The 12,936-nt window shown below is 35.5% G+C and overlaps 2 protein-coding genes across 2 annotated transcripts in view; one reads left to right on the top strand and one right to left on the bottom strand.

Annotated features, from left to right (window-relative positions):
* The window catches only part of lrp1ab (low density lipoprotein receptor-related protein 1Ab), a 131,654-nt gene that overhangs the window by 94,085 nt on the left and 24,633 nt on the right, over positions 1-12,936 (top strand). Inside the window, exons 31-44 of the mRNA XM_079803350.1 lie at positions 603-697; positions 796-945; positions 1,067-1,207; positions 2,034-2,159; positions 2,249-2,380; positions 2,469-2,603; positions 2,684-2,813; positions 2,946-3,072; positions 3,612-3,763; positions 3,915-4,039; positions 5,875-6,249; positions 10,688-10,877; positions 11,678-11,882; positions 12,107-12,296. Coding sequence (XP_079659476.1) covers positions 603-697; positions 796-945; positions 1,067-1,207; positions 2,034-2,159; positions 2,249-2,380; positions 2,469-2,603; positions 2,684-2,813; positions 2,946-3,072; positions 3,612-3,763; positions 3,915-4,039; positions 5,875-6,249; positions 10,688-10,877; positions 11,678-11,882; positions 12,107-12,296 — 2,273 coding nt within the window. The remainder of the gene's footprint in view (positions 1-602; positions 698-795; positions 946-1,066; positions 1,208-2,033; positions 2,160-2,248; positions 2,381-2,468; positions 2,604-2,683; positions 2,814-2,945; positions 3,073-3,611; positions 3,764-3,914; positions 4,040-5,874; positions 6,250-10,687; positions 10,878-11,677; positions 11,883-12,106; positions 12,297-12,936) is intronic.
* LOC307117991 (somatostatin receptor type 4) lies at positions 7,686-8,606 on the bottom strand (the record flags this gene model as incomplete). Its single annotated transcript, XM_079803284.1, has 1 exon — positions 7,686-8,606. One exon carries the CDS (start codon positions 8,604-8,606, stop codon positions 7,686-7,688), a length of 921 nt encoding a protein of 306 aa, XP_079659410.1.

A 12,936-nucleotide genomic window follows, 5' to 3' on the forward strand; every position in this document is an offset into this window, starting at 1 on the left:
TTTTTGATTAATTAGTGTTTCTTTCTTCTGTCATTGACGGTACATCACAGCGTTTTGGAGCATTCCGTTGACTGATATATGAAGACTTTCCAGGCGTTTATTTTTTAAACCAATCCAAAATAGTGTCACAGTACCTTTTTATGTGCAAAATCTACAAATAACAGAACCTCAACAAACAGCTAACAACATGGTGCCTTTTGCAATTTTTATTGTTATTATTGTTGTTGAAAATGTTTTTGGTAATTTGAAATAAAGCTGACATAAAATGTAAGTATTAGAAAACTTGAAAACAAGACTTAGCTGAAATAAATGCGAAGTACTAAACTAGAATGAAAACTAGTAAAAGTAAAGCTATATTAATATATTTGAAAACAAACTAATACAAATGACAAAAGCACAACAAAATTAAAACTTTTAAAAATAAAATTAAAATGAAAGCTATATAAAATATCAAAATTAAAGCTAATTCCAAATATAAACTACACTATCAAAATAATGCTAAAATAACACTGTCATTTGCAGAATCATAATTACTTAATATCTACTTTATGCCAGGACTCAGCTACCATTCGTCTTATGCTTTGCATATTGTTTCATTACAGAAAGCTCTACTGGCTAGATGGGGATAACATCAGTATGGCCAACATGGACGGCACCAACCAAACATTGCTGTTCTCCAATCAGAAAGGCCCAGTGGGTGAGTGACTGTCTTGATTGTGTACCTTGTGTTTGCCTAAAGCTAAAATACGGCCTGTTAGAGATGATGTTTTACACTTTAACTTCTTCCTGTGGCAGGTCTGTCCATAGACTTTCACATGCAGCAGTTGTACTGGATCAGCTCAGGGAACAGCACCATTAACCACTGTAAGCTGGATGGCTCCGGACTGGAGATCATTGAGGGCGTGAAAGGAAAACTTACCAAAGCTACAGCCCTCGCCATCATGGGTGAGAGAGCACATCAACCTGTTTCTCCACATGGATTCTTGATATCCGGGAGCATATATCTAGAGCTCCACACACTTAAATTTGGAATAACTGACTGACCTCTTTTATGTTTTATGCGTAGGAGATAAGTTGTGGTGGGCCGATAAGGGCACAGATCAGATCGGTACATGTGACAAGAGCGATGGAGGCAACTGGAAGGTTCTCCGAAATAACACCTCACCCATGATGCATATGAAGATTTACAATGAGACTGTACATCAAGGTGTGTGTTTTTATATTGATTATGTAAACCTAAAATGCATTTGACTTTGTCTCCATAAATTAATATGGAAGTGAAAATGAGAAATTGGTCTTTTGTAAATTTACACATTTTTAAAAAGAACAAAATTAACTATGAATGAATTTATTAAAACATAATTTAAATATTTAATAATTAATCATAGTTATGATTATTTTGGTGATTATTGTTGTTGTTACTTAATTTACCTAATATTACATTTGAAGAATATCCATTTAAATGTTAAAATATCTCCCCAATCAAAGATGATTCCTGGATTTTCAGATGGTAAGACAGATTAAATATTAATATTATCATAGATGTTATTACATTTTAATGAATGCTTAAAATTAAAGTATATAAAATAATTATATTTTATAAATTATATAAATTTTATATTTTAAAATAAATATAGATTATTTACTTTGTCCCCATAAATACATATGGTGGTAAAAATGAGAAATGCTTCTTCACAAAATAACTACATTTTAAAAGGAAACATTTTTATTCTGATTTTTATTAAACTATGAATTAATCCTATATTAATAATTAAATTAACAACAAGTTTTATTCTTATTAATAATAATAACAAATATATATATTTAATTTACTAAATTTAAAAACTACATTAAAAATTAAATTAAATGGCAAGACTAGACAAATAAAATATTAATATAATAGATCATAGATTAATACATTTTAATTAATGTTTAAAATGAATACACACTATAAATAATTAAAAAATGAACAGATACTGTGAAACTATTAGTCACAGATGATACCATTTGGATGTGATTGATATCTACTATAGGTACCAACCTCTGCAGTAAGAACAATGGCGACTGTTCTCAGCTTTGCTTGCCAACTTCACCAACTACAAGAGCCTGCATGTGTACAGCTGGATATAGTCTGAAGAGTGGCCAACAGTCCTGTGAAGGCAAGATCTCATACAAACATCACTAATGTACCCATTTGCTTTCATATGAGCACATTTTAACATTGTGTGTATTGTACTTTTGTATAAAGGCATGGGCTCGTTTTTGCTCTACTCTGTGCATGAGGGCATCCGTGGCATTCCTCTGGACCCATCAGATAAATCTGATGCCCTGGTACCGGTGTCAGGCACCTCTCTTGCTGTGGGCATTGACTTCCATGCTGGTGAGTATGCAGATGTCTACAAAGATTCAGTCTGAAAATTGCCCTGAATGCAACTAACTTGGTTTTTTCTGCTTCTTGTGCCCTGTAGACAATGACACCATATATTGGGTTGACATGGGCCTGAGCACTATTAGCCGAGCCAAGAGAGACCAGACCTGGAGGGAGGACATTGTGACCAATGGCATCGGACGTGTGGAAGGTATCACCGTTGACTGGATCGCAGGTGTGTAAATGTGCAAACACACAATTAAAACACATTATATATTAGTGTATCTAACACTCAATGTTGTTTTGTTTAAATAGGCAACATCTATTGGACAGATCAAGGCTTTGATGTGATCGAGGTGGCCAGGCTCAACGGCTCCTTCCGCTATGTGGTCATCTCTCAGGGTCTGGACAAACCACGTGCCATTGCTGTACATCCAGAGAAAGGGTGAGGAAATGTGCCTGTTTGTTTGGTAAAGATGTGAATGTGTGTGTCTGAACATGAGAAAATAGTCTATTTGTACGTTCTCCTTTGTGTTGAAGGGAAAAAAATGGTCTTGGACTGTATTTGTGTGTACAGGTATCTCTTCTGGACAGAGTGGGGTCAGTACCCACGTATCGAAAGGTCTCGTCTGGACGGTTCTGAGAGAATAGTACTGGTCAATGTCAGCATCAGCTGGCCCAATGGCATCTCCATTGATTACCAGGTTTGTACATAAACACACTGTGCCTCTTTTCCAGAACAAGTTTGTTGTTGGTTCTAGAGCCAAATTTAATTGCTAATCAGAATGTACATTTAAAAGACATTTAGTTATTACTATTATTGATATTATTATTATTATTATACACTTCCGTTCGAAAGTTTGTTGTCAAGATTTAATCTGTTTTTATAAATTATTACTTTTATTAAACAAGGATGCATTACATTGTTCAAAAGTAACAGCAAAGATTATAATGTTACAAAAGATTTCCACAAAATCTGTTTTCAATATTGAGGATAATAAATGTTTCTTGAGCACCATATATCAGTATATTACAATGATTTCTGAAAGATCATACCTGTATTTTTTATTATATTAATGCAGCATTTCTGAGCATAAGGGTTTATTTATAAAAAAATAAAAAGTCTTACCACCCACAAACTTTGGACACTATTGTATATTTTATTATTTATGATAAAAATAAAAAACAGTTAAACCACAACGCTAAGGTGAGTACTGTATCACTAATGTTGTATAATGTGTAGGAGGGACTTCTGTATTGGTGTGATGCCCGCACAGACAAAATTGAGCGCATAAATTTGGAGACTGGAGAAAACCGTGAGCTGGTGCTGTCTAGTAACAACATGGACATGTTTGCTGTTTCTGTCTTTGAGGACTACATCTACTGGAGTGACAGGTGCAAACACGTTATTCCTTTATTATTGTCTCTATTTTTTTTTTTTTTTCTCTTTCATTCATATTCATTTGTTCTTAGAGATGTTTATGCCTTACCTCTTGCAGTGGATTATACAGAAAATTAGCTTTTTATCTTCTTCTGTTTCCAATAGGACACATGCCAATGGCTCCATCAAGAGAGGAAACAAGGACAATGCCACAGATATGGTCTATCTGAGAACAGGCATTGGTGTGCAGCTCAAAGACATTAAAGTCTTTAACCGTGCTAGGCAGCAAGGTATGTATATTCCTAAACAAGGAGAGTGCAAAATAATAATTTAAAAAGCTGGATGTTTTTTTTTTTGTTTTTTTTTTATGAGTGCGAACCATTCTTTTAGGGCTGAACAATTTGGGGGACTTTTTTTTTTCTTTGAAGTTTGGGTGTTCACACTTGGGTTCACTATTTACAAGAACTAACACAACCCTCTTTTAGTAACCATAAATTAAAAAATATAAATCTCTCCACTTGAGTTTTAATAGGGCAGATTCACACTTTTTTGACTAGTATTAAATAATTATTGTGATTTTTTTTTTTTTAGATTTTTTTTTAAATAATATATTAAACAAAATAAGAAATATATTTTAAGAGTGTCTATTTACATCAAGTTCAAATGGTGCGACTTGTTGGCAAGGGCTATTTGCACTAGCTCCGCCTAACAATGATTGGTTGGGCCAAACAAGATTAAAAAAAGATGCGTAAATTTCAACGCCTTCAGTGGTGTAGTCAGTAAAACGTAAGGCACAAGCATCTAGGTTTTGACGCGATCCACCCGGGTTCAAATCCGCTCTTTGCCGAGATTGCTCTTCTCCCTTTTCCCATCACATATCACATCGGAAAGGCATTTACGTTCAATAAAAATGAAGAAAATGTTCTAAAAATGGAATTAAAGTGCCTACTGAAATGTTTAATAATAATAAAAGCATTTATTGGGTAGGGTTAGGGTTAGGGGTAGGTGTAGGGAGGGCTTTTATTGTCCCATTAAGGCGGCATCCATTTAATAATTTTAATAAATATAATCATTTACACTCTGTTATTATTGCATCCTGTTAATGTACAACAATACTGAGGTGCAAATAGTATGTATCTGCCAAAATAAGGTATAAATAACATCTAATTACTATTTACACATATTGAAAAGAACTGCTACTTTTACATGGTGTAAATACAATACATCACTATCTTCACTTAATATGCTATTTCACTTAGTAAATAGCACCTACAGCTATTTGCACAGTGTAAATATCATCTATCACTAAGAGTTATTTTCCCTCAGTATAAATAGAATCTAGTTGCTATAACACTTGGTGTAAATAGCATCTATCCCCATTTGAACTTCTATTGCTTAGTTAGTGCTGTCAATCGATTAAAAAAAATATATATATTGCATCAGTTTTTAATATTTTTATATTGTAATAATTTCACAGTTACTCTCCAAATTAATATAGAAACAACTTAAAGACAGTATATTTTAAATATTTGTTGCATATTTGTTTTATGAATGAAGGCCAGTATCACTGATACTGGTACTGATGTCTCTGTGAATTTTTTTTTTTTTTTTTACATTAATGATTGACGTTTAACATTACAGTATAATTGAAAGCTATCAATTTCAACATTTATAGGTTTTAAAAAATAACTTTTAATTTAAGTGAACTTCACAATCTTCACATAAACCCATTATAATAAATGTCATATTTACCTGTCTAACCGGTAGGAAATGTACAGTAATTGAATAAAGTTATCAAACAGTCTACACTGTATAAATTAAATATAGATTAATCCTTATTTCTCACAACTCTTTAAGTTAATTTAAGACGTTATTGAGAATACTCGACATAATGCGCATTTTGGCGTAATTCTGTGTTATTGCCATGCACTGCCAGTTTTCAGACTGAAACTTGCCGCTTTGTATGCAGGTGTATAAAGTATATAATATATATACATATTTAATTTATATATGCAGTATATAAAAAGCTAGATTTTCTCTGAAACCATATACTAACATCTCTCTGTAGCTTATAACAACAGGAACTGTTAATTTAATACATAAATTAACCTAATATATTTTGCAGGTACCAATGTCTGTAAGGTGAACAATGGTGGTTGTGAACAACTGTGTCTGTTCCGTGGTAACGGCAATCGTACCTGTGCCTGCGCGCACGGCATGCTGGCAGAGGACAGCCACAGCTGCAGGGACTATGATGGCTACCTCCTCTACTCGGAGCGAACAATACTGAAGAGCATACACTTATCGGATGAAACAAACCTCAATGCTCCCATTAAACCCTTCGAAGACCCAGAGCACATGAAGAACGTCATCGCACTTACCTTCGACTACAGAGGCGGCGGTGGAAAGGGAGCCAACCGGATCTTCTACAGCGACATTCACTTCGGTAACATTCAGCAGATCAGCGATGACGGCTCCAACCGCAAGACAATAGTGGAGAGTAAGTGTCATTCATTTCATTCATTAATTCTGTATTGTGCAAAACATCTGGATGAGGGTAACAAGAATATAAAAGTGTAAAAAATAACGAAACCAAGCACTTGAAAAAAAAAAATATATATATTTAATTTTGTAAATACAGACCTACCCAATACAAATCTCTTCTTGTTTTGTCTCCTCTTCAGTTTTGCCAGTTTTATTGTCACATAGACACACGTGCACACACACACATACACACGCACACAACCGCTCTAATGTTTCGGGTCAGTAAGATTAGGGTCATTTTAAAGAAAATGAATGCTTTTATTCATTAAAGTGACAATTTAATACAAAAAAATTATATTTCAAATAAATGCTGTTCTTTTCAACTTTAAATTCATCAAATTATCACTGTTTCCACAGACAAAATTCTGAGAAACACAACAGTTTTCAGCATTGTTAATAAGAAATGCTTCTTGAGCAGCAAATCAGCGTATTAGTATTGAAAATTCATCTTTGACATTAGGAATAGATTACATTTTTAAATATTTTAAACAAGTTATATTAATTTGTAATATTTCATAATATTTTTTGTTTTACTGTATTTTTGATCAAATAAATGTAGCCTTGGTGTGCAGAAGAGACACAAACCAAAAAATTATACATTTCTGAATGATAATTAATATATATATATATATATATATATATATATATATATATATATATATATATATATATATATATATATATATATATATATATATATATATATATATATATATATATATATATATATATATATATATATATATATATATATATATATATATATATATATATATATATATATATATATATATTAGTCATTACTTAAAGATCATTGAAATTGACCAATCAGAAGCAATAATCAAGTATTCCAGAGAGACGTGTAATAAATATGCATACATATCTTTGAATGTCTTTTTTTCAATGTATTTCATTTTAGCCAGTTAGACAGGTGTCAATGGGTGTTGACTTAAAAATGTTTAGGAACATAGTAAGAACACAAATTAAGTTTGGTGCCGTGCAAACATTGAAAAAGGTTGCTCAAAAGCTCAAAGTTTGTGTTGCTGCTGTTGTAAACTGTTTCTTCCTGATATGCCATATTATGAAGGTAAACACGCATGCATTTAGCAATAGTTTCAAAACTGTTAAACATCTGGCTTGGACATTTCCGGTCAACTAAAGTACATTGCTTAACAAAGAATTATAATCATACAGTTTCACATAATGACCCATTATTAGATAATATCATTTATGTGTTCTCAGGTAATTCAGGTAGAATGCTATTTCTGGCAGAACGAATCAATCAGCAGTTCAAACATATGCCTGATATTAAGTATCTTTAGTCCCATTACTGATAATGCCTTTTATAGCAGAAGCACATTTAATGCTTCTGCATAGTCCGGTTCTTTATCCTCAGGGTTGTGGAGGGGTTTCCAACTCCACAGGGTTAAAGGGCTGCACTATGGCGCTTCCTGGACACATAATGCACCCACAGCCTTTGCAGAACACCCGTCCCAGTGACAGCAGCTCTCGCCGAAATTTGTTTGACATGAAAGCATAGAGCAGCGGATTGGCTACAACCGAAGAGCTCGCTAGCAGCCGGGCGATAATGGCGAAGTTGCGATGATGTGTGTGTGTATCGCTATTACTGGTAACGATGAGCAAGAACATGAGGACGTAGGACGGCAACCAGCAGATGGTGAAGACTAAAACCAACAGGACCGACGTCTTTGTCACCCGGTTTTGGTAGCGCTCCATTTGCGGTGCACTACCTTGTATTTGTGTCCTTCGCAAGAAGCCATAGAGTTTGGTGTACATGATGACAATGATTATCAGAGGCAAAGCAAAGCCAATCAGGAACAGAATAGCACTGTAGACCAACTGGCTGAAGTCTGACAGAAAGGCAAAGCAGAGGACAGGTGTCGTTCTCAACTGCCGGAAAGCAAACTGAGGTGCTGCTAGAGCTACAGCCGGCACCCACATGAGAATCACCAAAACCCGCAACCAGCGGCGCATTCTGAAACGATACGTCCAGGTAGGGTACACCACAATCAGGTAGCGTGTTACCGCTAATGCAGCTAGAGTGAATACGCTTGCAGAGTTACAGGCCACTCCCAAGAAGCTGATGACTTTGCACAGGATGCTGCTGAAGGGCCAGTAGCCCAGTGCTATAGCCGCGGTGTGGAAGGGCAGGCAAATGAGCAGCAGCAGATCCGTGGCACTCAAAGCTAAAAGTAATGTATCTGTCCCTTGAAGAGACTGGAGTCCATTCTTCCTCCTCCGTCCGGTCAGGACGTAGATGACCAGTGAATGTCCCACCAGCCCAATCACCATGACTATTGCGTCCAGAGTTGGTGCCAAAACCCTTGTCAATTCCCACTTCAGACTCCCACAATCATGGCTAATATTCATACTGCCCCCTGCTAATCCTCTTGATATACACTATTTCCACACAAATTGATCACAATGAAGTGTAGAATGGCATGCGTTCAAACTGAAGATCGCCGTCTGCTTCAGGCTAATAATTAGCCCCTTTGAGGGGTAATAACTCCCTTACATGGCGAAGCATCATTGGAGTGTTTACTCCAAGAGATAAAGGCAGTCTCCGCTGGGGTGGTTCTTAGTGTTTAGCATTCGCATTTAGCGATATATCTTCCTGGGAAGTTGAGAATTCATGTTAGTGCTTTTTTCTTGTACTTAGAGACTTTACATTTCACAATACTTTTTATTATTATAAGGTTTCAATGACACAGAGGCTACATCCGAAAGCTACTTCTGGCTCACTGCCCTGTCAGTCATCATTAAGGATCCATAATTTCACATTTAATGAGATAGAACAAACTCATGAGTCATGATAGATTTTCGCAATAGCCAGGCAAATATTTAATAACTACAGTGCTAGTTTCTAGAATTGAAACAAATATATATTATATTAATTTAATTTAAAATACCAACAATATTTAGAATGCAGCCAAATACTTGCAAGATTACCATAAACATATTTTCATAAACATTACCATAAACATCTATTTCATAATTTGTAATGTGAAAACACTTTGTCTCACATTTATTGAATATTAAACTTAATCTTTTATTTGAGATTATGGAAGGTGCTTACCTTACGGCCATCCATGATTGCTGTTTGCTTGTATTGATCGAGTGAAACCAGGCAACCTTACAAAACGTGATTCCCTGCATCAGTCAAAAGCTGCCAAATTACGAACAGTCGATTCTACTTGAATCTAAGTACCCATTGCGAATTTCCTCTCATGATCAATTAAATGACTCTTCAGATTCATTCCAATTCCTTGAGCTTGGCTGTTGCAGGACTTTGACCTTCATCTGCAAGGAACGCGAGACCACTCTCCTTAGTTTGTCCTAATGCGAGATCCTCCTGGCCTTCAAGTTTGAAGGAGAATGGGTGGTAGTTAAGGTATCCATCATCTAAGATATCGATTGTCAGGTTAACTGACCTTTTGTTAGTATATTATCGTTTCTGTGATGATGACGTCTCACCTGTTAACTGAGAAGTGGGCGGTGGCTATTGCGTAAGTATCTTGTTATTCTTCCTTTGGCCTAAAGACTGATATGTTTTACAGGATCGTTATTGTTTTTTTAGCAAAAGTAATCAGCTTGGTTGAGAGTCCTTCCTGTTTTATGGGGGAGCAATTGCTGTCGTAAAGCAGTCATTGGTGTGATGCAGATGGATACTGCGGAGCCCCTCATGAGCTCATTAATTCTGTAGAGGGCGACTATTTTTCACTTTGACTTTGACTCATTGAAACTCTTTCGATGGCGCTGACTGAAGCACATTGCACTACATTGCTTCTCACCCCAGCGTTGTGTCCCAGCAGTCCTCTCTTTGTGGAAGAACTAGTCACCGTGGTTAAAGAGATTCACCAAGGGAGGGGTCTTGTATGCACAGGCACCCATCCATGAAATGACCGGATGACACTAAGCCACTAAACACACACAAGCACCAGCAACAAAGGCTATCTCACAACCTGCAGTAACCAACATGCACACGTTTCATGGGGTTAAACCGTTCACTGGGACAGGATAAGCAGCTTCAAAAGAGATGTTTTGGACATGCAATGTGTTAAACATATTCATTTACTCTTTGAAGGATATTAATCCTGTTTATTATTGGTTGTTACAATCCTTTACAAGAAGTTCAAATGCCTCTTTTTTTTTTTTTCATGTGTCATTTTTAACTTCTAGTGTCCTTCTAGATGCAGTAGAGTTGCAGTGAACCGTTTGTTCAAACTAAATGCAGTGTGTCTACAACTGTGCTCAGAATTATAATTATGAGAAACAGATTGAGTTGTTTTTGGATCAGAAACAAGCAGTCAGAGCAGGATTCTCGATATAATTCCATAGTTTAAGCCAATGTTTCTCTTTATATCTTTCAACAGATGTGGGGTCAGTTGAAGGTTTGTCTTATCACCGGGGTTGGGACACACTTTACTGGACCAGCTACACCACCTCCACCATCACACGGCACACTGTGGACCAGAGTCGCACTGGAGCTTTCGATAGAGACACCGTAGTCACCATGTCTGGGGATGACCACCCCAGAGCCTTTGTTCTGGATGAATGTCAAGAGTATGAGCCTTGTATATCAAATTTGCCATGATACAATGTTTTATAGTCATTCTACTGGACAAGGAATCCCAAGATTTTAAAGCATACACACAGTATGAACTATTACCCTACCAAATAAAATAAAACATTTATATACACATTCATTGTTTTGACTGCCCAAGTAGTGTTCACATAATTCATAATTATAATAATTTATATATATTATATATATATATATTTTTTTAATAAAACCTTCAGATTGGTTTAGACTGCCATGTAATTAATAATGGTGAAAGAAGTGTTGTAGTGCTAAATGCACTATATGTGCACAGTCCAACGTCACCAAACTTACTGGGTGCGTAAATTCAACAGAAAAAAATAGAAAAGTAGGTGAGTGGAAAAAAGGATCCCCACACAACAAATAAGGCAAAAGTTCTCCCAACTGTTAATTTATTACTTCAACAGAGGCCTCGAACAGACTTGTAAAGAAAGTGCTGAAAGTGCTTGTGATCAACTCTTCACCAGTGCCATGTAATTGCGGATACACACCTGTGTACATATTGTGCACTTTATGTACTCTGTTGAAGTAATAAATGAACAGTTGAAGAAATGTTTTCTTGTTCTTTTTGTGCAGATCATTTTTTCTGCTCACATAATTAATACAATATTTATTTATAGTACTTTTATTTTTAAATCATTTTATGTTTGTATTATGTTTGTATACCCTTAATCATAAGTTGAAAACTAATCTGGTTTTGGAAGACAAGCACATGTCCGTTTCCATGTTTAAATTCCGTTTCCTCCTGTGCTCTTTCCTTCAGCCTGATGTTCTGGACTAACTGGAATGAACAGTCTCCCAGTATCATGCGAGCATCTCTTTCTGGAGCTAATGTCATCGTGATAATCGGAAATAACATCCGCACCCCGAACGGACTGGCCATTGACCACCGTGCTGAGAAACTCTATTTCTCTGATGCCACTTTTGACAAGATTGAGCGCTGCGAGTATGATGGCAGCCGGCGCTTTGTGAGTTCCTTTCTCTTTACGCCTATTTTTTATGTTTGTTCAGGAGAAAGTGAGAGATGGTGTTCTTGGCTTTTACCCGGAATATCATGACACTAAAAATGCATGTTCATACAACGAGTTCATAAGCTTAGTTCACAGAGAAAATACACACTACCGACAACATGTTGAATTTGCTTACAAAATAAATGAATGTAAATTGTACACGTGTGTGTCTGTGCGATCAGGTGGTCCTAAAGAACGAGCCAGTGCATCCTTTCGGTTTGGCTGTGTATGGTGAATATATCTTCTGGACAGACTGGGTGCGCAGAGCTGTTCTCAGAGCTGATAAATACGGCAGAGATATGAAAGTCCTACGTGCTGACATTCCTCAACAGCCAATGGGTATCATCGCTGTGGCCAAAGACACCAATAGCTGTGAGTTTTGTACTGAAGACTGAATATATATATTATTATTATGTACCCGCATAGCACACATCCTTTCAACAACAAAGTTTAATCTTACATGCCATAATTAAGACATGCTTTCCGTACTTTTATTTACTAAACACACTGAAAACACTCACTGATATTTTTAAAAAATCATATAAATACCCTGGGTAATACTTTACAGTAAGGTCTCATTTGTTAACGTTAGTTAATTTATTAACTAACACTAACTAACAATGAGCGTTACATTGGGTACAGTATTTATTAATCTTTGGTAATATTAGTTATTAAAAATACAACTGCTGATTGGAATTGGATATTACTTACAGAATAGAGAGACTGAGAGAATACAGACCATATTAAGTACTGTATATACAACTGTATAAAAAATAAATAAATATGTATTTACATGAGCTATTATTGCCTAATGCCTTTGGTTAATGTATTAGGAAATGCTGTAGATGTATTGTTCATTCTTACCCCATATTAACTAATGTGGTTAACTAATGTTAACAAATGAAACCTTATTGTAAATTGTTACCATGCACTGATATAACATTACATATTAATAACTAGTATTAATGATTAGCAATTGATTAACTAATTTATGAACATGATGGGATTGCCC

The sequence above is a fragment of the Gobio gobio genome (genome assembly GCF_949357685.1).
Source record: "Gobio gobio genome assembly, chromosome: 21".
NCBI classification, from domain to species: Eukaryota; Metazoa; Chordata; class Actinopteri; order Cypriniformes; family Gobionidae; genus Gobio; species Gobio gobio.